The 27,861-nt window shown below is 41.7% G+C and overlaps 1 protein-coding gene across 5 annotated transcripts in view; it reads right to left on the reverse strand.

Moving 5' to 3' along the window:
* The window catches only part of glis1b (GLIS family zinc finger 1b), an 85,248-nt gene that overhangs the window by 38,449 nt on the left and 18,938 nt on the right, over window positions 1-27,861 (reverse strand). For all 5 annotated transcript variants that reach the window (XM_030433091.1, XM_030433092.1, XM_030433088.1 and 2 more), the window contains exons 7-8: window positions 7,459-7,651; window positions 4,573-6,124 (exon numbers count right to left, since the gene is read on the reverse strand). In XM_030433091.1, coding sequence (XP_030288951.1) covers window positions 4,573-6,124; window positions 7,459-7,651 — 1,745 coding nt within the window. The remainder of the gene's footprint in view (window positions 1-4,572; window positions 6,125-7,458; window positions 7,652-27,861) is intronic.

Below are 27,861 nucleotides of genomic sequence, written 5' to 3' on the forward strand. Positions count from 1 at the left end.
ATATGTGTGTGTGTGTGTGTGTACAGCCTGAGGAACCAGTTGGCCTTGCTGATACACAGGACTTTGTGTTGGTAATTTGGTTTCCATGCATGCCTGAGTTCCTCGGGTCAGTCTGAACGTCTGCATGTAGTTGCTGTCGGGCACAAAACGTGATTGCTACTCTGGAGATTTGTGTTGTTTTTATCAACTAAATTACATGCTATCTTAAAGAATGAGAAAAGCTCCTGAAAAAAAAACATTTTGCAGGAATAACCTCTATAAATATGAGTATTTCTTAACCTTTCTAAGTTCTCTCTCCCTTTATGGCAGGTAGTTTTGGACCCTGGTGGTTCAGAAACTGGGCTCAGAGATTGCGGCCTATAAACTGTCCAGACAGGCCAGAGTGTCAGAGGCTCATACGGGTACAAACACATTAATATCAACGTCACTCGCCGCCCGCACCCAGCGCCCAGACAGCTCCAGTTTCAGGCAGCATTCAGAGGAAAAGTCGGGTCATGTGCTGAACCTCAGTTTTAATTAGCTAATGGCACTCCCTGTTCCATCTCCTGCGTCTGAGCTGATTGCTCGCAAAAGACTCCATTTACCCCTGAAAACGCACGCCATCTTGGCATCGACCCACACTCTATGTCTCAACATCTGCTGCCGAGAGATTTTGCCACTCTCCTCCAAAAACCAGTCTAGTAAATCTAAATGTATATGTTTGCTGGTTTCACACCGGTGAAAAAAGAGGAAATTCCATGATCTACACTTTTTTTCCAGCGAGCCTCAAACATCCAACTTTCCATCAACAAGTGGTTTGACAGAGTGGGTCAGAGAGTGTGTGCGTCTCAGTGTTTGTCTGCGTGTGCACGCATGTGTATGTGTTTGGGCAGGGTCCCATTAAGCCTCTAATGCTGGCTGTGTTCTATCATTGTGAAATCAGTGAGTGGATCTCTGTCTCGCCTTTGGCTCCAACATATGAGCAACACTAAAGTATGTGAATCAATCTACCCTTTTACGGAGGAATTTTATTTTGTTTTAAATAGCTGTCAATTACATCACCTTAATGGCATGAACCCTTGGATAAAAAACTGAGAACTTCAATTAAATCAAAAACTGTAGTATTGTAAATGACTTGCATAATGAAAACATGTTAATCTCCTTACATAATGAGATATAAATCACCATTAAGATTGCCTTACTTTACTTTCACACAACTTAATAAGCATGCATTAATAAATGTTTCTTTTAAGCCAGGGGCAAAAATAAATATCTAAATGAAGTCTTAATATTGTATCCAAGCCAAACTGTCTCACTTACATTGCCAGAGCTTTTGTTAGACCTTCGAAGAACTTAAAAATACTGCATCTTTCCAAAATAGACTTTGAAATCGTGCATGTAAAGACAACAGAGAGACTCAACCACTGATTCAGGTTTTGTGCCTTGAACAACTGACTGAATCCTTTATCCCACAAAAACATAACCAACAAAACTATTGTTTTGAGTAGTACCAAAAAAGTATGACCAAAAAAAGTGTTGCCAAAGAAACCAAATAAGGCGCACAGGCCTGAACTCCAGCCTGAAGTCACTCAGCCATATTAACGCTCTGTCCTTTCCACACAGAGAGCTTCTGTGGTTCAGGAGGATATTTTCTGACCTTCATAGCTCACAGTTCAGTCTCAGACGCTTCAGATTTGCTGGGCCAGCCTCTGACAAAGCAGAACAATATCAAAGTCTGGGACCATGTCAGGGTTGCTCTTGCTGGATATATTTTTAATATTTATGCAGACGCAGGAAAAAAATGTAATAAACTAAAACAACAACTGAATTAGGCATGAAACACAACAGGATATTGCAGAGAGATTATGTTGTTTCCTTTTCGCCGGTGTGTCCTTCAGCACTTGCCTGCCCTACACAACAGCCCAGGGCTGGCTTTAATTGGTGGGGAGAGGGAACCAAACATATTTTCTAAAAGGTAGCAGAACTTTTAAGAGGCACGAACTCAGCCATCTGCATGTGGAAGGAACTGACTTTTATTTCTTAAATGCGGAATTTCTTAAAATATTAGCCAGGTACAGACTGTGACAGGCCCACGCAGGGGTCGGGGTAAGACTCGTGTGTTGTGATAATGACTTTTTCCTGCCAAGACGCAGCATGAAGCAAATGCTGTGCAGCTGTATGAAGGAAAAGACATACAGTATATAAACACAGAGGGAGAGGTAGAGGGAGAAAGAGAAGAGACATGTGTTATGTTTGGATGTGAGGAGAGCCCTGTTTCATGAGCGCCTGCTGGAATCTGCCGCTGGAAAGATAATAAAGGGATTAGCTCTGGGTTTTTCTAGAGCATTTGGTTCTAAAACAGAATGTCTCATCTGCTTCCTCTATACGAATTGCTCAAATTCTTGAATGCCTTTGTCTATTGCATGAGCACAACAAACACAAGAGGCATCAGTGCTAGTGGCCAAAAAGCACTGAAGCTCAGACAAAAAAATATGGGTTTGGGATGGACACAACAAAAATACATGAGCACGCACACCCTTTCAGATGCACACAAAGACACTAGGTTTCCTGCAAGTACATAGTACTTGCTTAAATCCGTACAGACTATATGCAAACACAGTTACAAATACACACAGAGAGCGTGCTTATTTTCTCTGGCCCTCTAAGTTTATCTGCCAAAGTCCCACATCAACATACATTCAATCCCTGCTGATTATATGTGTTGATTCAAGCTTGAAAACATTTCACAGTTCTGTTTATGTTCTGTCGGAATAGCAGGAGTGTTACAACCCAATGTACTATACGTGGAATCAATACTTCCTATTGTGAACGTCAATGGAAACAATATCCCCATTTTCATATTTCTGCATGGCTGTGAGAAATGTTTGTATGTGTGCTTGAAATAAGGGGTGATCAGGAGGTGAGCATGTACAGCAGGGTTTCACAGTGCCTCAAGTCGGCAGACAGAGTCCAGTGGCTTGTCCACACTGAGCCGAATTGTTCCAGTGCTCACATATGGTAAACATCTCCAAAAACACACATAAACACGCACACCTTCACAGTGACACATTTATGCATACATCTACATCCCATACTGACATTCACTCACTGCCTGTTTGCCTTGTGTCACCCAAAGGGGACTTCATTCCATGTTGGATTAAAGATCCATGGGCACAATGCTACAAAGAGCAACAACAACAACAAAAAAAAAAGATGTATGAGAGCCTTTAACACAACACACTCTGAAAGAATCACCAGTTGGGAAACACACAAAGCAGCAAATTACTTCCAAATTTTTCGTTCACGCTGAGCCAAGGAAGCAGAAACACTAATTCCCCCCCGAGTGACGCAAAGCAGGGAGAACAGCAGCAACAGTTGAGTTTGTGTCTTTTTTGGCTTCGATAAACATTCAGCTGAGAGATGTGCTAACAAGTATCAGAATCAGTCTGAATCAACATTAAAGAACTTATCGAACTCAGCAGAAACTGCCATAAAATATAACTTTCTATTAACAGACCCTCCGCTAATTTTACAACCCACTGTTATTTAGAAAAATAAACAAGACCTGGATTTCTTTTTCTCAAAAGAAAAGAAAAAGGCCTTGAGATAAAACAGGTGCTGTAGCAATATCGCAGACTCAGTTTTTCAATAATTAGGATTTGGATGGGATCCTGAACTTCTGCACCACTTCTGACAAGGGCTTTGGGTGAAGCCGTGAATTGAGCAAGACTAGCAAATGTTACCGACTAACCCTCTGTGGCTGCCTTCTCCAGACTACTACATTTCTCCTCATGTTTGGCTTGGATACGAAGCCAATTCACTTAATACTTGTGGGACAGCTAAACATTTAAAGCTCCCATTTAAAAGGATCAAGTGAAGGCATTGTTTAGTTATGTTAACCATATGTGTTGGTTTTTCATGATCTGAATCCCCTCTCAAAAAACAGAGTGCTCAGGAAAATAAACATGGCTTCGCCTACACAAATTGTGGACTAATTGTGTATTTGGACTAAATCATTCTTAAGGTTGGAGGGCTTTTTTCCATTTGCTAAGGGATACTGGGGAGTGACAGCTTGACATTGATTAGTGTGTTGACTTGTGCAACTGGAGCTTTACCTGTAAAGAATACAACCACAAATCTATTCATACTGACAAGGTAGTGCTGCTCTTACAGCAGCTCAAATCTTCAGTGGAAAAAAGCTATTTCTTACATGTTCCACTAAAAATAAAGGAATTATAATCATGAGTGCTACTCAACCAAAACAAAATAAAAGTTAATGTTGAAAAGTAATCAGCAGTGAAGCAAGTCCAGTCTTGGTTTTGAACTAAATGGACGCATATATTGTTGAGGAAAAATCATTTTGAGGGACTGTGTTATGTGCTTGTGTTTAATTCAGATGGCTGCAATTATAGAACAAACCAGACTTGTATTAAATATAGAAATACAAACTAATACCTTCAAAAAGAAGCAAAAGTTCCTCAAATTAAGACAGCTGACCAAGAGGAGATTTTCAACAATATTGGATGTGTGTGTTTGTATAAAACTGATCATTGGTGTCGTTTTTTTGGGTCTAACTGTGTTATGATGACTCACCATGCACTTGTTGGGTTTCTCTCCGGAGTGGACTCTCATGTGAATGAGCAGCTTGTAGCGGGCGTTGAAGGGCTTGTAGCGGCGAATGCAGCCAGCCCAGAAACAGGTGAAGTCCTCACCTTTGCGCTGGTCGATGTGGACTTTCTCAATGTGCCTCACAAGCTCCTCCTGCTGCTCGTACGCAGCACTGCAGTCAATCCAGCGACACACCTGCTTGTCGGCCAGTGCTCCTCCTCTGACTTCGTCCCGCTCTGGAGCGGTATGTGACCCATGAGGGCCTCCAGGGGTCGGTTTGAGTCCCAGGGAAGAGGTTGGTGCTGTGTGCTGGCTCTGGTGGTGGAGCAGGCCCCCAGGACTGGGCCCCACATATTGGTGCAGGTGGTAGGGCGGAGGCATAGCAGGGCGAGAGGGGTGGTGAGGGTGACGAAGGTGCCCGCTACGACCACCCATGTGATGGTGATGATGATAGTGGTGCTGAAAGAGTTCGTCTTCACTGGGAGAAAAATCATCAAGGGGCTCCTGCTTTAGAGTGGCCCCGGATCTTTGGCCCCCGTCCAAGAGCGCCCCAGCTTCGGCCCCTGGATGCAGGATCCCAGACATCAGGCCCCCACTTATCAGTAGCCCCAACCCGTCCGAGCCTCCTGCTCCTCCCACCACACCTCCCCCAGCTGTTCCTCCAGCCCCACGCCCCTGCAGCATGGAGCCCCGCTCCTCACACAGCCCCTGGCTCTGCCCCTGGCCCTGCTCCTGCTCCACTGATGACACTGAAGAGGAGGACGAGGAGGAGGAGGAGGAAAGGGACAGCAGGCAGGTGGCAGGTGAAGACAGCTGACAGCTCTCCTGTAGCTTGGTCTGCTGGGGGCTACCGTGAGGTGGGGGCCTCTGGGGGGCTTCCCGTGAGCAGGAGTTAGAGGGTGGGGATGTAGAAGAGGAGGAGGAAGAGGAGGAAAAGCCGGCACTGCTGGCGTGGCTAGGCGAGAGGTTAGTGCGGAACCCGTTAACGCAGGCAACCATCGACATCTGGGAGGAGGAGCAGATGATGGCGGTGATATTGAGCTCCTCGGACGCAGCGGCAGTAGCTGATGTGGAACCTGTGGCAGCAACGCTGCCAGCAGCGGCGGCGGACTGTGAGGCTAGGGACAGGCAGCGTCTCTTCAGACTGCTAGCACTGAGCAGCCGCGCTGAATGACGGGAGCCAGTTGGGGACAAAGCCAGTGGGGAGGAGCCAACTTCATTATTAAAGGGTTGCACTGCGTCCCCTGACACAGTACTACCAACACCGCTCACGGTGCATCCGCCTATACCGTTGTTGCTAACGTGCGGCGCTTCGACTATGTTGTCCCTTGTCGCTCCCAAAACTTGGCCTGCCCTACAGTTCTGAAACCCGGCCTGAGACGTGCTATGGTCCCTGGATGTGGTGCTTGAGATCTTGTAGCCCATTGAGTTCTCCTGTTTGATTGGGTAAGGGAGAGAGGAGTGAGTCCCGTTGGCATTGCCGCAGCCCAGGCTGGGTGAGGCCCCCGGCAGGGTCCTTTGGAAGGCCGAAGAGGATCTGTAAGGAGAAAAGGCACAGAAAGGAATATGAGCGCTATTAGCTGACAGGCTGATGACAGATACTGGCTGGTTGATCCTTCCCACCAGCAGCACTGTCAGAGTTTGGCCTCCTGCTTACCCCTCCTCCTCCAATCATTCTCTTACTTTATATGAAAATCATATGTGAGTCCAACCACCTAAAATATTTAAATTTAGCCTCTCTTTCATTGTAAGGGACCTTCTGGAACAATAATTAACACTGTACACGACATGGTAAGGATTCAGTGACGTAAGGTAATGTTGGCCACCAAGTTATATCCACTGCTGATGATCTAAAGTGTTTTTTTATGAATAAATGAAACAGGATCTTCTGGTAGTGAGGGGATATGAATGGGCATTTATAACTAAGAATAGAGAAAGGGGGAGGGATGGATGGCTACTGAGACAGAGAGGCCACTGGCTACTGTGTCCATCTGACAGGCTTTGATGACACAAAGGGGTTAAACCCAACCCAACATTGGGGATAAATAGGGAGTCACCTGTTTTGGTGGCATAATTGCGGCCTATGAAGGGTCACCGTTTACAATACTGTGTATTATGGTGGGAATCTTTGCCCTGCTGAATGGGGAACCCAGGTCAGATTTCTCCATGCGTTGCTGTGATCTCCTACATAATCATTCCTGTCAGTTGGCTCATTATGGATTTTGTCCAAAGCCCTTGAGTGATGTGAGAAGAGCTCTTTTTTTTCCGGGCTGTCTCATGAAGGAATCGTCTTTGTCTCATTTCCCTCTGAGCACGCTGGGGGAAAAACAGAGCTAACGCTAGCTAGGGCTGGAGAGAGCCAGTGGCAGACTTTGTCATGGTTGTTGTTAATAAAGACTTGACTCCCCTCTCTTTCTATTCAGGATCGCTATTTCCTGTTTGGCTGTAGTGAAAATATTGAGAGACAATATGAAAGGACTGAATGTCTGTCAGTCGGCGGGAAAGTGAAAAGGGAAAGAACAGAGGAGGGGGAAGACAGAGAACAAAACCCCACAACAGAGAAATCGACTGGAAACTCAATCTGACTTGACCAACAGTAGTCAGATATTTCACAACAAAAAAAATCACATTAGTAACATAATAACATCGAAAAGTAACATAAATGTTATGCTCTGGACCCCTTCGGTGTGTTTTATGAGACTGGGTAAAGCTTTCCAGCTATATATGTGTGTATTAGATTCACAATAGCAGGGCTAATAGAAAACACATTGTACCTGCAAATTGTTAGTAAAGCTATACCCAGCAGGAAACATTCTGAACTGGAACAAGAACAAAACCATTCCAAAAAAGGCAATGATAGTGACAGTTTACCTGTTGTCTTGGTGAGGGCCGTCCTGCAGAAGGAGGTCGGGTGTGGGTCTGTCGCAGTGGAGGCTCTGGGTATAAAGCCCCCCTAAGTGACCCCCCACTAGCAGTGGCAAGCTCTGCCCACATCGCATCAGGGCGCCCTCAGCGTCACCCAGCACAGCGTCTACATCCTTCTCTGAGCAGTAGGCACCATTCGCTGGAAAGAGAAAGGAGAAATATTACTAAACCCGGGTAAATCCGCATGAGGATATTAGAGTGTGTCTTAGCCAGCAGAGCAGTGACCCAGTGTCACTCTCAAATTAAGAACTGGCCACGCAGATTGGACTAAATGATCTACTGACTGTACTGGAAGAATAATCAGTTTATAGTGGGATCCATGCCATCACTGACATGTTGAAATCCTATTAGATTAGGAATATTCTCTTGAGGGATAACTGCTGGCTGCCACAATTGGAGTATCTAGTGATATATGGAGAGCTCTTTGGCAAAGTTTAACTGGTGACAGTAAGAATAACGCCAGAGAGATTTATTGCCAGATATTATTGCTGAAGTAATTGTACTCCAAATGGCAATGCGTCCATTTTGGAAAAATAAACTAGCTCAAATGAATGTTTCCGAAAGATCCAGCCAGTTAGAGTATGAGCGCTGAATCAATCAAGAATTTAAATTACATACTGTCCCTTTCAGTTTACCATCAGTTGTTCTAATGTTATACAATTAATCCTTTTGTAAAAACAGTGACCTCATTAATTGATTTAATTATTTATCATTTTATTTGTTTAAGTGCAGAATTATTTCTTTTGGGAAAAGTGTGGTGTAAATACTCAGTGATTTAATCTAGAAGGGGAAAAGAAGGAAAATTGGTTCTGATTCTTGTAGACATTTCGTCTCTCATCTCAAAGGGCTAGATATTTAAGGTTTAATATCCATTTATAACAAATGAATGTGTTGTATCAGCAAATTACCTGTTTGGTGAGGAAGGAGCATGAGGAAAAAAGTGCTACTAATTTTAAATCTGCAATTTCTTCATCAATATATATATATATATTTTTTTTTAACAAGTGTGTTTTATTTCTCAGACACAATTTCCAGATAACTGAGCATATTTTTAGGATTTTTGTTTTTGTCATCCTTTTTATCGGACCAGTATGAATATACGATGTGAAATAAAGACTTTATAAATGTGACCAAAACCATAATAAAAGTAGGAAAGAGAGAGATGAAGGTGAACGAAGGGCCTCGGCGTATTAGGAAATATTTGTGAAAGGTAAACTGATATCCCCACTCACTCGTGTGTAGGCGGCCACGCGTCCCCTGTTCCAACTTTTCCTAACTCAATTTCTAAAATTCAATTTTCTCCTAACGATGTTATTGACAATGTTATCGCACACCATGAGCTATTATTAATAAAGTCACCCAAACACCCTGAATGTGAGAGAAAACATAAGAAAAGGAACTGGAAATGAATAAAAAGGATATAAGGAGACAAAATGTAAAAGTAGCGAGAGAAATAGCCAGTAAAATGAAGAAAAAAAGACAAAAAAACAGGAGAAAGATATTACAACATGAGTAACATAGGGTGAGGGAGAAACAGTACAAAAGAGAAAGGGAGGACGTGTTTAGGAAAATGGGAAAAAGGTTACAAGAACGAACAAAAGACGAGAAAAAACAATGGCACGTTGTGAACCATTTAACCTCTGTTTTCGGAACATCTTTTTACATATCCCTCCTACAGTTGATGTATGATTAGTCTCCTCTGCATTTGTCTTGTTACGGGTCACAGCAGAAACACAAAGGAGCGTAGAAAAGGCCGAGTGAGCAATGCAAACGGCCCAGTATCACCAGGGGACCGTAGGAACAACGCTGGTTTCACTCAAAGCTGTTAACAGAAGGCAAAATGTCTTTCAGCTCTGGTCTGTTTTCAAGCAATACAAATCATTCTGTTTACCAAATTCTGGACTGTGGTGTCTTTTTTGTTTTATTTCTTTCTTTTTTTTTTTACTGCTTACTGGCTCACCAGTGTTTCTGTATGAACGTTTCAAGGCCTGCTGATGTGAAGCCAAGTGTTTCCCTGCCTCAAGTCAGGGGTAATTCAATCAGGATGGACAAAAGTGACATGAGTCAGGTTAAAGATGACTAACATCATCAGAGATCTTTTAATTAGGCCTTGACTGTCCGTATGCATGCACACAAAAACACAAACAACCAAATAAAAGCAATGTCATCATAAAGCACTGGATGGATTGGCAGTCAGTCAATGAGGTCTTGACTGGATGCACATGCTCTTTCTCACACACATATCACAGTCATCACCATATAAAACACAGACCCACACCAGGCGGCCCGGTAAATGTAACCCCAATTATGAGACGATGCTCTTTTAAAGCTTAACGCTCTGTTCCACAGGACAATGCTCGCCAGGAAAAGTCCACCACGTAAATGAGTTGGACACAGAGAAAAGACAGAGATGCTCCCAGTACACGGATTACCTGTCCGCAAGGATTTTAACTAAAACAGACTGATAGTACAACCAAAGTTTTCCAGCATGACTATCTATGATATGTCATGTTTAAGAGCCTTCACAGCTTGAAATCACAGAACTGACTGGAAGTTGAAATTAGTTTTTTTTTTTTAAGTATTTTTTTTGGCCTTTTATGGCTTTATTGATAGTACAGCTGAAAATATGACAGGAAGCAGGGTGAGAGAGAGAGGGGGAGTGACACGCAGCAAAGGGACCCGGGTCGGGAGTCGAACCCAGGTCCGCTGCAGAGCCTCGGCACATGGGACGTGCGCTCTACCAACTGAGCTAAACGGCGCCCCATGAGTTTGGTTTTTAATGTATTTTGCACTACATATACCTTGTATTAGGGCTGGATATTGAACCTGGACACTTTTTAGACATCAGTATGTAATATTGTACAATGCAATGTTTGAGATGGGTCTGTTAGGGTTGGGCCTACAGACAATGTCATTGCTGATGGCTAATAGTAATTGACTACTGAGTTTTGTGCCAATGTCCCATCATGATTTAAAAAGGCCTCCACCAGAGACCACAAAAAAATAGTGTCCCCCCTCAGAGTTGCCGTGAGGCAGGAGTTGTTGGTCTTCGTGACATGTGAGGGAGAGAAAAAAATGTTTTGGCTGCTCAATGTGCTTATGGTGCAGACACTTGGTTAGATTGGTGGCAGCAGCCGTAAGTTTGTTTCTTTCAATCATGTTGTTGTTATTTGTGTTTTCTTAGCTTAGCTTCCTCAGTATATCTAGCCATCTAACTTTTCTTCAAGCTTCCGAAGCTGAACAAAGCTAAGTTACAGACATGTCTTGTGGAAATGAGGACCCTTTTAAAGCCAGCGCTGGTTCTAAAACCAAAAGCCGTCAGATTCTATATTTTGTTTACTTATTCTGTGGTCAGATGGATCCGCATTAAAATGAAAAAGTTTCTAGTTTAAAACAATTTTCCTTTTCGTTTTGTACGGCTGCTTTTGTACAATTTGGCAACTCAGTTCAGTATCCAACCCTATCCGGTATTGTCACAAATATCAAGGAACATATGCTCTTAGTGAACTTGTTAAGGAGAAGGCCAAGTTAAGGAATGTTGGATCAACAGACAGCCATGTTGACTAATATTATCAGCTTGGTTTATCACAGATATATCATTATTGGCATTTATGTTGTTGAATATGCACCAATATAAAACTTTTTTTTAAGACCAAAATGCAGAATAATTGGAATAATATATCATTATAACCATAACCATATGATATAACCATATCATTTTCCAAATTGTTTTTAAGATGATTTTCTCTTGTCATGTTCTTTCCTAAGAAGTTACAAAAAACATCTGGAATTTTTTTTCTCACTGCAAGCATTTCACAAGTGTTTTAATTGGATCCTGGAGTTTGCATGACAATTTTTGGCAGATTCATCTATCAGTCTTTAAAAGACAATGAGTGTCACTCAAATCCCTCTTGCATTACTTTAGCTTAGTTCAAATACAAACAGGTAGCAATACATCCTAAGGGGGCTTAAAAAAAGACATGCTTGCTTCTGTGTCCAACAGAGTGCTGCAGTGTGTTGCGAAAGCTCAAGTGGACTTAAGTAACTCCATCCAACAGACACCTTCTGAGTTTCTCCAGGACACTGAAGTCAGAGTGTTAAATGAGTGTTAAAGGTCTTGGTCCCCCTTCTGCAGAAAGTTGGTTCACCACTGATTTAGAGCTTTGCTACATTAACAGAATCAGTCATGCTCAGGTTGGGGAAACAGGCTCCTCAACATATGGTGGCTTGGATCGGACCCAACAGTAAATTCAGTTTATATTGAATGTGCCATGGTAATTCAGCGTTAAACATTTCATTGTGTGTTAGAGCCTAGTTTGATCAGGAGGTGGAAGCCAAAGAGAGCATCAGGGACTGAGGTGAAATGTAAGATCTTTCAGCAGCAGTGACAGGAGTGAGAGAGGAAAAAAAGAGAGAGAATATGTGTTTATGTGAATGAACGAGTGAGAAGCTGTGAGACAGAGAAAGAGAGAGATGACCCTTCGTCTTATAAATGTGCAGAGTTCAAAGGTGGTCTGCTGAGCAGGGCAGCTGTGTGCACATCATACTTTACATTCCTTTGGCTCTTGATTTGAATATTTCCATGAAATGTTCTGGGGAAAACTTTACTGCTAGCAACGCTATGGAGCAATGTTTTGATAAGTAGGTCCCTATCGGCATATAATTAGTCTCAATGCCACCACACATAAAAACCACATGCGTGAACGTGATATAAGCACACAGAACTGTATTCGCAAGAAGAAAATGATGAGCACTAGGGATCTTATAGAAGCTTCTCCCACAAGCACGTTGCTGTGATGACTTCAAGCACGACCCCCTATGTACTCGCAACTGCTCAACTCTCACTTACTTGTCTTTCAAATTCACTTTGAACCCCTAAATAGAAAAGACAGTGCCTGATATTTTGATTGTTCACTTTGAATACTGACTATGCCCTTAGATTGGCTGCGTGGTTTGACCACCTCATGTGGGGGCAAGTAAATCTGACAGTTAACATTTTTCAGCTCATTTCAATTATGTTTGAAACTATTGATTTTGGTTACTGTATCCATCCACTAAAGAAATAATACTCTGTATTAAGTAGCTAAATATTCCATTTTAGAAAAGCGAACATCACCTTGCAAAAGTTTGGCAAAGGTGGGTTACTGTGGGTGCTGAAAGAAACTAACAAAAGGTGAGGAGATCAGCCACTGTCTATTCCATCCCCCTCTCCAAAGTCTCACAAGTCATCAGCCGTTGCAACTATTGATTCCATTGATCAATAGTTTGTGGCAGTAATGTGTAAAGAAGCATGGCAATACAGCCACAAAGCAGTGAACATGGATGTGGATGATACAGGTTTCAAAAAAATCTCCTTTGCAAAGAGAATGTATTCAACACATTTGTTAGACCTCAAGGATTCATTCGTAAAAAAACAAAAAAACAAACACTGAAAGTGTATATAACTTCTGTTTGTTTGCAGGGAAACTCCACATTGCACATTTAAGATGATTTAAATCTGCAGCCACATTAATTTCAAACACTCCTAGCATTTACAGTTAATCCCCTCCAGATTATCTATGGAAACAGAATCAAGCATTGCCCCCAATTCCAGTCTGGCACCTCCGAACAAGCAGGGTGGGATGCTGCTCTGATATACACAGTTGCAAGCATTCAGGCCCAATTAGGAGTGACGCTGTAGGGGCGTGAGATCAGGGGAGCAGGGGCAGAGAGAAGGACGGACAAAGAAAGAAGTACAACAGTGCCAAAAGCACCAGCGGCAAATGTTGTGTTCAGTACGGAGACCATGTACAGATGTGCTGGCTCATCCTCACAAAGAGCCACTGATGTCAACATTGCCAACTAAAGACATGGGCACAAATAAGGACTCTATTGTTATCCGCCTCTTAAAACAGGGACTGTGGGTAAGGAACAATCCCTCTTGATAACATGTCTTAATAACCCTCTGTTACATCTAAAGTGGTATCTTCCGTTCCATAAATGTCATCACATGGTATCTATTCTCTCACTCTGCCACATCTACTCTTCTCTCCTGTATAATTAGAGTAGCACATTCCTTCAGTGAGCATCACTGCAGGATGACGGTAAACTGAGGAACTTGCTGAGACGCACAAAAGGAGATGAAAAATTAAAGGAACCATATGCCCGTTTATATGCTCCATTTCACATGAATATGAAAATGAATACTTCCTAAAAGAGTGCAATTATAAAAGGGATAAACATGGTTATTCGAGAACTTGTTTTGGGATGTGTAGGATTTATTTTCTGGCTGAGGTCGTGGAGGCAAACAAGTTTTCAATCACCCTGCGATACGCTTGCCCTGATTTCATCTATTTGTCATGTTTCCTTCATGTCAAAATCCACTGGGAGCATGGCGCACAAAGCCGTAAAACTTAACTGCATCATGATCGTGAGTGGAAAGAGCTTTTAATCCTTCTCCTGCTGATGAATGCAGCCACTGTGACCACGGAGGCTGAGAAATAAGACAATAGACAGGAACAATGAATGAATGCAGACTCGATAATTCTGATAATTAGGGCACGACTCACTCTTTAGTGGGAGGTTGCGGTCACTGTGACGGTACTTACATCGATTGTTGAACACGCTTCACATACTGGACGAATTTTACATTGGGAAACGTGGCCAGTTAGGGTGCGCTGTAATTGAACACCTATTCAGGCTGCCTCAGGGGCTGATGATCAGAGTCATGTTCAAGTTCAGCGGTGTTGTGCCTTGGCTAAAAAATCTACCCTGACCTCAGTGACTAATAAATGACTAATAAAGCAGAGCAGACACATGTCTCCAATCTAGCAGAGCATAACCCCTCTGAAACAACATAGCTATTATCCCAAGATATGCAGTTATGACTGCATTACCATACAAAGCATTCCAGTCTACACAGTATTGAAAAGATCAAACCACATCATCACATAGTCGAAGGTCTATGTCCCTGTCTCCCTAAATGAATCCCTCTCCTTTCTGCAGTCCTCCACAGACAATACCAGTCCTCCATCTGATCAGCAGATGGCCTGGACAGCATTATTAAGTGTAATTGGTGGTAATCTAGGGCGATTTTTTATTTCGGTGACACTTCATCTTCTATAATTCTCGCCTCTCCCTTTTAAGTCACCTAAGCGTTGTGTTAAGTGCCAGAGTGAGACTTTGCTTGTGCCAGCGTTTAATGTGTTCAAGTCTTCAGAGACATGCGGGCCTCAATGAAAAGCAGATGTGCAGATGGATGGCGGAGGAAAGGAGAGCGATCAGAGGTGTACTGTACTTAAAGCAGGAGGAGGCTGTTGGAGGGGGAGCTGGGTGTTGGAGAGGGAAACAGAGTGTCAGGAGCGTGATGCAAACATCTGAACCCAAGGTACAACAAGCTGCCAAAACCGCAAGACAGATGCCTCTGGAAATCCAATGTGACACCTCAACTGGCCCCACTTTGGCTTCATAAATCATACACTCAGCACTTAAACAGTTAATAATGATCATTTTATTCCTTGCTGCCCCCAACCCCCCACCTGCCATTTCCCCCCCCCCCCCCCCCCCCCCCCCTTCCTCTCTGTCAACATGAGACAGGTCAACAGATACAAGTGTGCAGCAGCAGGCAGCAGGACTTTGTAGAAGGATGCTCTGGTTGTGCATCTTGTCCAGTGCAGATGTTGCGTATTAGGGTCCAAAGCCTTCCCTGGCCTCTCTGAATCTCATAACTCATGTCTATATTTGTGTCTGCGGCATAGGCCCGGAACTTATTTGTTTGCTTAGTAATAGATGTATGATTGAAAAACCTGGGGGCACAAGTAAATGAAAAATAACAATGTCTACTCCTCTTAAAGCAGGTGCAGAGCAGAGGGGAGAAGAAAAACTCTATTAAATTACAGCTGGAGCACAGAAATGTCAGTGTTTTCATAGCAGGATTACCAGTACCAGCAGACATGAGAACTATCATGAGGATAAAATCAATTTGTTCCAGCTGATTTAAGCTGCTCTCAACCAGGTATCTTTGTTCCTCCCTGTTTTCTCATGGTCAACTTGGTTGCACAATAACCTCAGATTGGCTGCTAGAAAGTCGAAAGTAATGCAGAGCGACTTGTGGTTCCAGATGCTTGAAGCTTTTACTATTTCTGGGCATAAAAATATCCTATTTCAGCTCCAAAAATGTAATAGCATTACAGAGATCATTAGTATATATAACAACAAATGAGCCCAGTCGTCCAAGCAAACCTCCGTGTGGACACGTCTGGTTGTGCATCAAAGTTTAAGTCATACTGATGAATTCAGCGGTCGGTAAATGATTAGCTCTCCTGCCTTTTGGAGAAGAGGGCACATGTTGTGGGAAGCAGCCGTCCTCATAATACCAAGCTCTTCAAATGGAGCAGTGCTAACCACAGTCATGAACACAAACAAATAGTTGGCAGCCAACAACACTCCCATCCCCAACCCCATCAATTTACCCCACCCACCCCATCTCAGAGCCAGACTTGGTGCCCGCCGAGTCCAAAAGACCAACCAGTTTACCACAGAGAGGGCGATGTAAGTCAAAACCCAAACACAGGGGAAAATGTTGTGGGATTATGTTTCTACACAAACAAACACACACACACACACACACACACACACATACACACACACAGGCACACAGAGGTGTTTGTCTCTTTCTGTCACTCACACTGAACTCAGAGGATGATGCACTGAATGGCCGCTGGTCAATCCTGATCGCTTCCCACAACCTCCTACCAACTGCCACAGCCAATCATTACCTCTGCTGTCCCTCTTGATTAACATAATTAAAACTTTACACTTGCACATGTCACCACCTGGTGGAAGCACCTTGTCACTGGTTGTGCCCTCAGGGCCATCCTGTTTGAGCACAAATCCATGGAGAGGTGATGCACTGCATCTCATAATTAGCTTTTTTGCATGTGATTCCCTGGGCCGCAAACATGACATATGTTATGAGAAGTTGTGATCCCAATCTGATACATTCAGTGACCTGGCAAGTGACACATTTTTATTTTTATTTTCAATCCAGGATATTGTTTCAGACGATGTGTCATTTAAATTTTTTTCGATGTGCAAAGGTTGTAAATACTAAAGAAATAACAGACCTACAGTAAGTAGCCAGTTTATTAAATCACTGGTAGGTAATAGTAACGCCCATGACAAAAACGTACCAACTTCATGAAGGTTAGCATTACCTGTTCAGATGAAACTGCTGATTTGACTTAATAGTCATTTTGGCAGCTGTAGCGTGTGGTGCTGCTGAATTGTAATACATTACATTGAACACACCCTCTCATAACACTTATTTATTTAGTTAACCCTTGTTGTTCACAAGCTTTAGCTGTTTAAACCTTTAAACTAGCCACTGAGTGTATATCCAAAGGAAATGATGAACACTTTGCACAGTTTTACATTCATAAATCCTAATTTTACACCTCTCTGTTATATACTAATATCAAAATGGAGTCACAGCAGTACTAGTCCATTACATTTGCGTCCCTATACTCTCAGTGTAAGCTGTTCTTTAAATAATTAACAGATGCTCAGAAAGTGATGTGTTTATGTTTCCAAGAGCTAAAATAGTGACATGATCAGAATCAACAGAACCGAGTAATTAACATAAGCAATGATAACCAGATGATGATATCTGAACAGAAAAAGACTAGAGCTAAGCATACAGAAACCCAGACTTAATCAGCAGGAAATCCAAGAAAAGGCCTCATAGTACTTGAAGACACCATTTGCACACTGACCTCTGGGAAGCTATATAAGAAGAAACACCACAGCAATGATTGATTATCACAAAAATAAGCATATCTTCTATCTTTAAGTCTCTTTTAGACTATTTGTTAATATAACAAAAATGTGCATATTCAAAAAACCACTTTAAAGTCACCAGTAGCCACAGCTCTATCCTGACAATCACTATCATAACAGGATTTTGCCCACAAATCTGTACACTGCCAGGATTAATCACAGACAATCACAACTTTTACAAGAAGTGCTCAGCCAAACCACATCCTATAATTTGACTGAAAAGCCGCATAATTGTAAAGCCGAAACAGTGCACAAAGCGTCAGTAAGGCCCGTGGACTGACTTGATAGACCAGCGGATTGTCAAGACGTGATGCACTTGGCTGACAGACGTGACAGGGACGTCTGGCTTAGTGACAGACACCTTTATAGGGCTGCTGAACAACACGGCTTCGGAGCGGGGCCAACAGCGCTGAAACCTCGGCGTGGGATCAGGAAATGCTTCAAAGCCAGACAAGAGGCTGCTCTGTTTTGTGAGGCAGCAGTTAATACTGGCAGAGTAATGTAGCCCAGTCCAGAGGACTGACGAACGCTCGTCACACCGCACCCTCAGAGAAAGTGTTTAAGGTGAGACCGGTACTCTTCTTAACAGAAGAAAGTTATTTCCAGCAACATCTAAACATAAATAATGTTACAAAGTACTTTAAAACATTTCAAATCAATGTTTATTTGAATGGTTTTAAATATGCTATTTCTGAGTGCCTGTGTTTTTGTCTGTGTTTGTACTAATGTGTGTGTATGTGTTCACTCATGAGAATAACCAGTGTATATAAATCTGCTGTAAAAAATAAACATGGCGATTTAGTGCAGAAGCTGCATTTCCCCCGCCTGAACAATCGGCCTCAGTTTGTCTGTGTGCCCGCTTGAGTCGTATCAAAACACAGCAGTCATCCCTCTGAAACTGTAGTGAAATCAAAACCATTTGTCAAACATCAGTGTGGCACTCTATTTGTCAAAATTACTATAATAGCTCAATAAATCTGCACTATAAAGAACAGCTGGGCTAGGAAAAAAGCTTTAGTCAAACAGAGGTCATTTGTAATGAGAGCTTGATTCTCATATTGAATTAAATTCAATGTGACATAGCAAAAAAGAAAAAAAAAGGGACTAGATGACAGAACAACTTTTATGTCCCTTGTTTTTCCATTTTTTTAAATGCAAACTGCATTGAGAAATGTCATGGGTAAAATAACAGAAACAGTCTTTGTGAAAAATCAATTTCAAAAGTTCCTAAGTATTGGTAAATGACAAAATGCAATCCATAAAACTGAATACTAGAGCTGAGTTTAGACTTATTGTGACCGTTCTTTGAAAAATAGCATATTTGGATGTTTGAATGTTCATATACCAAGATTTTCTGCATCTTAAAACTTATTATTGTGAATAGTTTTGTGTATGCATGTGCAGTTTCTAGGTGTGTAGAATCTGATCAAGTAGTTAAGAAGGTGGCAGGTAAGTTAAGAATGAAATAGAGAAGCATTTATGAAAAAAAAGAATAAGTTATATGTTTCCAAACATACTTTGATTATAGAGACTCAGGGGGATTTGAGCTTTAGCTAAGTGCCAATACACACAGCAACATGCTCATAATGACAATGCTAACATTCTGATGTTTAACAGGCACAATCTTTACCATGTAGTGTTAATGAGCACTAAAAATAAAGTGCAACAGAGGCTGATGGGAATGTCATTAGTCTATCAAATCTTACGTATTAACCTTAAAGCTAGAGTTTGATAATTGTACTTGTAAATGAACATCCGATACGGTCAAGCCTTTTCTAAAGTCAAATTCACATAATGTTGACTAAGCCTTTCATCGCCTAAATCCCTCTGTATTTCACATTATGCAGTTTTTAAATCTGTTGTCTTTAGTGAATTTTTCGGGTTGTACGCCAAACCAGTAATTGGGTTGCCAGAGGTGAAGTGGGTGAGCAACCACAGCCATAGATCAAAAAGCAAGTAAGATTATGGTGTGGCCTACACTGGGAAAAACCTTAAAGCATTGGAGATGGAGCGCTCACCTGTACACATATGTCTTGAGCATACTCAAATGGTGTTACTCTTGGTGGTACAATAGAAAAAGTCATGGAATCACCAAAGTCGGTAAGATACGTTGTCTGGGAACCACATGAATGTACAAAATAATGTATGTTGTTCCGCTGTACCTCCCATTGCTAATGCTTTGTTAGCCTAACTCATCACTGTGCCTGTGGCGTGTTCACTCCGGCCCGAGACACCGTCGCTACAAAACTCACAGTCCTCCTACAACCCTCTTCAGCCAGCACCCAATATTTACAAGCAATCCTAAATCTGTGAGAGAATTCGATTGAACACAGATGGCAGGAAATTCCTTGGAAATGACAGTGGCCAAGCTCAACCACAGAACACGAGAGGATCTCCATGTAGCAGATGCATCAAGGCCCATCTGACAGGTATCTATCTTCTTCTCGCCCAGCTATGCCTCCTGCCATCGCTGACAGTTTGACAAAAGTGATGATTTATATGACTTCTGTAAAACAAGTGATCAATTTGCAGCAATTACTGTATATCTTTAATGGTTTTGAGGCAGCAGTGGGGGAGAAATAAATGAATAGTTAGGAAAATGTCTGGAGGAAAATTCCCTTGATGGCCGGTGGTCCAACTGAGAGGTTGAATTTGAGTTGGTAATTAGATCACATTTGAATGGAGCAACATTTGAAAATGATTATTTTGTTACCTACACACAGTGCACATAACCTTCTGTTATTCTCAGAGGGGATGCTAGTTGTTTAAAACAAGGGCCAAACCAGATGTTCTGTGAACCAAAAGAGGAATCCAATTTCACTTCCTACTTCTTTGGTACTTTTTGTTGTTTTAGTGCAGGAAGAATAATGGAATGTTACTTTGTGAAAAGGATATGTTCAAAGCATGCATGGTAATTGCTTTGGCTTTTGAAGTTTCCGGTTAACGTTGAGGCCAGCAATTCTCCACAGTGTCCGTAATGAATATTAGCTAGTCAGAGTGTTTAGGGGTTAACTCACCCCCAAAATGGAGCTCTTTGACAAAAATGAGTTTTACAAAAGCCCACAATTTGCTTTGACAGCAGAGGCACAGGGGGAAAGCTTTTATTTTGATTTGATTATTGATGTTGTTTTATGTCACTGGTTTACAAACCCTTACATTTTAGCACACAAAGTAAGATGATCTACTCAAACATAAGCGATTAAATCCTCCCTCCATGTATCCTCAAACACACAGGGCAAAACACACATGAGAAAGCACAATATAACAATCACCTATGTGAGAGGATCCAACTGTGGTGAGAAACAATATCTGATGATGCACTGCAATTTAACAAGAAATGAGATGACTTCACATGTTGTCAAACAGGAAATGAGGAAGATCACTCAGCTTGAGTCAAGAATGACGCCGTTCTTTGAAAAATGATTCAGAAAAGTTCTATTTCATAAGACTCAAACATTTTGTTAAATTCTAAAACATTTCCCTACTGCTGACAATTTAAACACACAGCAAAATGGTTAATATTCTGGAACTGACTCAAAGAGGAACTATGCACAGCAGTCAACATCTGCCACCAAAGGTCATTAACTTGGCTGAAAAATGACCATAACCCATGCTAGAGAGGGACCTCCTCCTTGACTCAGAGGGCACCACAGTATTTGGGCTTTCATAGATATGTAGAATAAATAAGAGAGGGCCCCACTGAGCAAACCTGTGTTGAGTTTCAAACCACACATACCTAAGGAAGTCAGCAATACCATTCTTTTATTGTGTGGGGAGTCCTCATTCACCAAAGGCTTTGGCACGGAGGCCCACCCCCACTCACGACCGCACACACACACACACACACACACACACACACACACACACACACACACACACACACACACACACACACACACACACACACACACACACACTCACAAACACAGATCACACATAGAGACAGGAACATGCACTCTAGGTAACTTGAGATGGACAGTCCACCAGACATTATACATCACTCCACATCAGACGGAGCTGCTGTGAGGAGGATGAAGAGGAGGGGCTGCAGATTATAGTTGACCTCTCATCTCTCTACAACATCAGGAAGGGCCCACTGTTTGAGCAGCGATGGCATGACTCCTGCGCCCCTGTGGTTACAGGGACTAGGGCACAGTGGGGCCTGTAAAAACCCAAAATGGTACCAAATGACACCTATGGAAAACACATTCAATCTTGTGCGGTGGGAGGTCAATACACAGCTATTTACACAGACAGCAGCGCTCTGTGTTGGAACAGACAGGGCCACCATCAAAGAGCTTTATGAGCAAATATATATTCTCACTGCGTAAGCGTTTTAGATGTCCAGGCATTAAAGAGCCTCCTGTGTTTTCCCTTCTCTTGTTTAATGGCTGTAATAAGATTCCTTTTATTATGATTTCTGCTCTCACTGCGTCCCTTCACTGTGTGAGTCAGCCAATGGTTATGGCCAAAGTGAGACGTGAGTTTTGTCTCAGGGTCGGAACCTGTCACTCTGTTCAACTGTGGCTCAGCCCTAGCACCTTCAATAACATCGCAATAACTGAGATATAAAGGACATAAATAAGTATTTAATTTGGTAATTTAAAGAGAAGTCAAGAGTTTTTTCTTTCTTTTAGTCCTAACACATGTGGGACTAACTGTAAACAAAAGGCAACACACTTGATCTATCACCAGTTGACCAGTCATCTCAGGTGAGCTTGCATGGAGAGAATGAATGAGAGTTCCCACAGATCCTACTTGTACCTTGCTTAGTACTAGGGTTACAACGGTATGATAATTTCACAGTATGATAACCATCTCAGAAAGTATCTCGGTTTCAAGATAAATGGTATTACACAATTATTGCAATTATTCTAATTATGATTATTAGTTAGAATGACTTTTCATTTTCAGTTGGTGTTAAGGTCAATGTTTGTGGTACAGCATGACAGTATGTCAAAAGTTGGATTTACTGCTGAGGAATTCTAGGTTGATTTTAATATATTATCTGTTTACTAAAACAATCTTCGTTATCCTTAATTAATATTGTCTGTCGCTTTACAAGTAAAGACACATTCCCCTGAAATCTGAAAAAAAAAACAACTTTCATTTAAAGTTCACATATACAGTGACTCACATAAACCACATACTGCTATGTAAAATGCATGATACAGTTGCACACCATGCCACTACTCTCCCAACCTCATCTGCAATAGTCAATTAAAAATGTTAAAAACAAAAAGTAGAAAACACAAAGAGGAAAGAAACAGAACAGAGTGTGATAAACCCAAGGGGAAACTAAAGGTTGCTAGCTGATAGATTTTTGGATGGGTCTGAGGTGAGAAGGGGTCTAATCAGATGATAATGAGCACAAATAAAGAGATCATTCTTCATCACCGTCTTGGCCTCTGCCCTGTGTGTTGTTTGGCTGCTCTTGGCCCGAGAGTGCTATGTCTGAATAAAGACGGAACCTCGAAAAGGGCTCTGGCCTGTACCATGTGTCAAGCCTTTCACATAACCTGGCATTCATTGTGAAGCTCTTTTACGAACCATAAAAAATATTCATTTCGCCCCTGACCTGTTTTCCAATATAGTCTCCAAACCCATAAAAGGGTTTGCTTTTCATTTATTTTTATTTGAAGAACTTTGAAATGCAAATGTTTGTTTCCTTGCACGTAAAAATTGAGAGAAGCCATCTTAAAAGAGAAATTTGATGTGAAATATGAATTCTGGCCATTTTACATCATTCCTAACATAAACATGCGGGTTCTCAGTGCAAGTCTTTTTGTGCTGTTAAATGAGTGTACTTTGGCACGCTACAGTGTACATATACTGATGCTTTGCCTCTCTCGCTGGACTCCTTCATGGCTCAGAGCTCTTGAGGCTTGTAGAAGACTGGCATCTTTACAGTGGCCTAGGTTGGCCATATTTTCGTGTCAAATGACAGACCTGGCCCTGTAAAAGTGGGCGCTGTGGTAAGCTGTGCATTTACATTTACAGCTAAAGCTATCAAGGACATGGCTAACAAGTCCTGTTGACTTTTGTCGAATTGCGGTTTTAGAGGCTTTACATAAAATACTTCTTTAACTGCAGCCTTTTCTAGCGTTCATATGAAAATACATCCACGCTAAGCTTCATTTTTTTTTTTTTTAATATTCTATTCAGTTTATAGTTACTGTTGAAATTCCAATCTTTTTTATAGTTGGAATAAAACACAGCATTCTTTGGAATGATAATGACTGTGTTTTTGGAAAAATTGTCAAAGATTTATTGTTCCCAGTGTATCAAATTGTTCTAAAAAATTTACAAATAATAAAAAATGCACACTGGCAGTTTATGCTGGATGCCAGTACCCCGCTCCAATCAGATATGAGTACCAAGACAATCAAAACACCACAGAAACTTGAAGTATTCCTCACTTATAAACTACTGAACACATACATACTGTTGTTAAACTTCACAATATTTCCTGCATCAAAGTTGATAGTGAAAACATACTTGCAATGTTACTTGCAATACTTCTAAAAGTTTTGATGCTTAATTCAACATGTCAGGCTGTTCTATGTACAAAGTCCGACTGTGTGTCTGAGCCTGGGAAGAGACCTGATGTGGTCAGAAAATGTGGCTAGGCTCATGTTAACTGTGACGGTGTATGAGAAGACAAGACAGAGTCGTGTCCACTGAGTGTTGTAGGTTGTATTGTGATCAGGTGAAATGGGAAAGTAGTTCAGCAGTAAAACCAGATGGCTTTGTTGGAAAATTGGAAGTGAGAGGGTTTGAGTTTTGGGGAATTATTAAGAACAAGACACCAATGAAATTTGGACAAAGAGGCCTTCTTTCATCACATCTACCAGTGTCATCTGCTAACAGTATCTGCTCTGCTTTTATACCCCTCTAGTTAGTTGGCAGGAGTCGCTGTGATGATGCAACTGTGTTTGCTGAACCAGTGATCATCTTAAACGCAGAATCTCACCATTCAAGCCAGACAGTCAAAATGTTGGCTGTTTGGTTTACGGTTGTCAGTGTGAATGGGTACTTGCTGATTTGGGGGATTTATTTTAACAGTAAATGTAGATCACAGTTTGAGCGTATCAAATGCTTACACGGGGAAAAGAAAGCAACTCAGTTTATTCTACTGTTTTTTTGTTTTTGCTTTGTTTGTATCCCCTTATGTAGAATACCACAAGTTTTCACAATGTAGCAGAGAAAACAATGCTTAAAGTTTATTTATAAAGTTTTTTTCCAATTCAGACAACACTATCCCTGAAAGATATAATAACCGATGAAACAATGAAACCTTCCTTATTCAGTGCAGTCTGTTTGTGCTCACTAAACATGTCTTGCATCACAGTAGGCCTGTGTTCCTCAACATGGCTGTAAACGTACTGTCAAACTCCATGAAGCGTGGCAGAACGCATCAGGCTGTGTAATGCTGTGGAACAAGCAGCAGGTATTTGTTAGTTAATCAGCGTTTGAATTAAGCTAGAGGACGAGGTTGTGTTCAGGAGTAGTGGGGCTGTTTTGACTAAGCCATCTCAGCGAGGGCCCGGTCATGGAGACTCCCAGCATTTGTTAAAGATTAGTGGCCTAGTCCTGCTGTACTGAGCTCAGGTCAGGCAGAGTGCAGGGCTCGGACGTGAGGCAAGTTTTACCCTATCTCTCCCATCTGCAGCTCTCACATAGCATATCTACTAGTCCGGGTACATGAGACACACCGAATAATGTGATTAAAGGTTTTGGAGTGGGGGGTTTGGAGTTCACTGAGGGGAGATCGTACAGAAGTTGTCCCTTCAGGAAGCAGCTTTACCCGGTTTGACAGATAGTTCCTAAGGTCATGCCAAAGAGACACTTATAGTATTTATATAGTAATAAGCCTGCAAAGATTGTGCTTCTTATGCTAAATGTTCCTACACTGTGACCATCTGTGTACATTTATTAACTTTATCTGTGTCATGTTCCGTTGGTTTCTTTTATATGGGAGTGGGCTATCTGATGCGAACACTTTCAGTCAGAGTATCTATGCTAAATAAAGGAATAACAATAGACCACATGCTCTCGGCCTATCATTAGCCAAAAGACTAAATGAAAACCAACTGTGTGGGAACAATAAAATAATTTGTCAAGGGAGAAGGGTGCAGATAAATTCTGCAAAGCATTTTCCAATTGGCTGAGGCTCGGGTACGCTGGGCCAAGTGCTCAGCACCTGGCTGTCACGGCTCTTACGCTGCCTAATTCATTTCAACTTTCAAACACATGCATATTAGATCACTGTCGATACGAGCTGAAAGTGCCTGATTAGGCCTTTTATCGCTATTAGTCAACATGTGCTGTGAGCTGACTTATTAAGGGCAAAAGTTAGATAAACAGAAACGAGAGAAGAGAGAAATCTTACTCTGCTTTCATCACTCCCTCTATCCGTCCACTAAATCTGTGACTCAGCTTCAGGACTGAGGACATACTGGGGAAAATGCCAGATACCCATCCTAAATATTCTTGTCAAAAACTGCTGGTGATATATGAGGAACTGTCACAGGACGGTTAATTGGTTACTGAAACCATGGGAACTCATGTATCTTGTCGGTGTGGACAGAAAATTCAGTTCAAATCAGTTTTACGGTGAGTGAGACTACTCTTGATGGGTTAGGCTCAAATCTCTTAACTTCTATTTAAGTAAGTAACCTGCCCACCATCGCCATCTTTGGATCTTTTAGGCTTGGAAGGTTCAAAAGCTGGCGATCCAAAACAAACATTTCATACATTGATGAAAACAGACATCTACACGTCTACACCCACAAACGCACAAATAGCTAATCACATACAAATGCATTCACACTCAAACACAGATATCAACTATGTCTTCAACTGTCCTAAAGCATTTGATGACCATAATGTCTCTTTGGAGAATGCTTCAGTTGTTGAAAAATATCAGTGGCTCAGCACTTACTTATAAGATTTCTTACTTTCGAAAAACAAAGCTGCGTGTCCCTTTTGGAAACATGCAAGAAGCGACTGACCAGTGTTGCAACAGTCATTCTCAAGCCAAAACAGCCAAAAAACAATAACATTTTATTAACCTCGTCACTTGACCTTTCTGTTGGATCTCTGCTCTAATTAGCTGGCAAAAAAGTGTGTGTATCTTTTATTAACTTTTCAAGGTTTTTATGTGCAGAGTTCATCAACGTGTCCATCTTGTCCTCCACTTTGACCCAAACATAAGCACACACACACGCACAAGTACTTCCACTGTCCAAATCCGCTCAGTACTAAAACTGCCAACAACGAGCCCCATAAGAGATCTTACGTGTCCAACATGATGTTTGTGTTAAGCGGTGTATTATAGAAGCTGACTTCTGGGTCTTCGGGGGAATGTTAAGCATGTTAATGAAGAGTGCATACTGAGGCTATTACTCAGTGTAATACGGATCCATTTACAACACTTACCGCACAGCACATATAAGTTTAAATGGAGAAAAGAGGTCCTACATGAAGACCTGGCAACAGTGAACCAAAGAAGAACAGAACTGATTGTCTTCAACAAAACAGTTTACAGCAGATTGTTTCCTCATTTGGGATTAAAGGAAATGATGTGCACAGCTTTCTTTAAACGCAATTTTATGTAAGCAGACAGAGACCACAGGAGCCAGAAGATAACAGATGTCACTACTGTTTCCAGCAGAGGCTTCTGGACTGAGAGATGCGGTTTTCAGTTCCAGAGGGTGAAATCAAGCCGACGTCTCTGGTAGACAGCGACATCAGAAGAGTGACTACAGGCAAGTATCATCTTTGATTCCTTCAACTCCCTGTTTGGCAATCAGTCCGTCGTAGAGGATTGAACAAAAGACACTGACATGCGATTGATAGATTGAATAGACAAGCCTCTGACTAGCTGAGAAAATTGACTTGAAACATAAACTACAACCTTACTGATAATGGATTTTTGGGGCCGCATAAATCTTTTGCATGACTCCGAAAATGTGGTTATCAAATACAGGTGACATCGACATGTATGTGATGAGGGCAGGATGTTTTACAGTTTAAATGTAAACTTTGTTCAGTATACTAAAACAATACAGTTCACTTGGTCTTAAATCATTTCAAATAATCCAAAGCATCTTTTTCTGCATTATGTTCTGTAAAAAAAATTGTTCTTATTGGCACATATCAAACATATAAAACGATACAGACCGATATCTGCGATAGGCTAGTCTCTCGTTCTCCATTATGAACAGAGCTAACTCTCCTTATTAAAAATTTTGTCAAAGTGCCCTTTAGGCCCTCAACCTCCATCTGTCTGTGGTTGTAGCTGGATAACTACCAGGTGTTAGGGTGTGTAGCTAGCATGAAGCAGAGCATTCCTTGAGAAAAACATCCACTTTTTCCAAACCTTAAGTAATACAAATCTGCTAAAAGTCTGCTGTTTCAGTACTACATGTGGAGTTCTCACACAGAAGATACTGTATTCCCACACAACGTAAAAAACACACTCCCCAACATCACATCATGGGAAATTGCATCTTTCTTATCACATACTTT

Source organism: Sparus aurata, chromosome 11 (assembly GCF_900880675.1).
Source record: "Sparus aurata chromosome 11, fSpaAur1.1, whole genome shotgun sequence".
Lineage (NCBI taxonomy): Eukaryota > Metazoa > Chordata > Actinopteri > Spariformes > Sparidae > Sparus > Sparus aurata.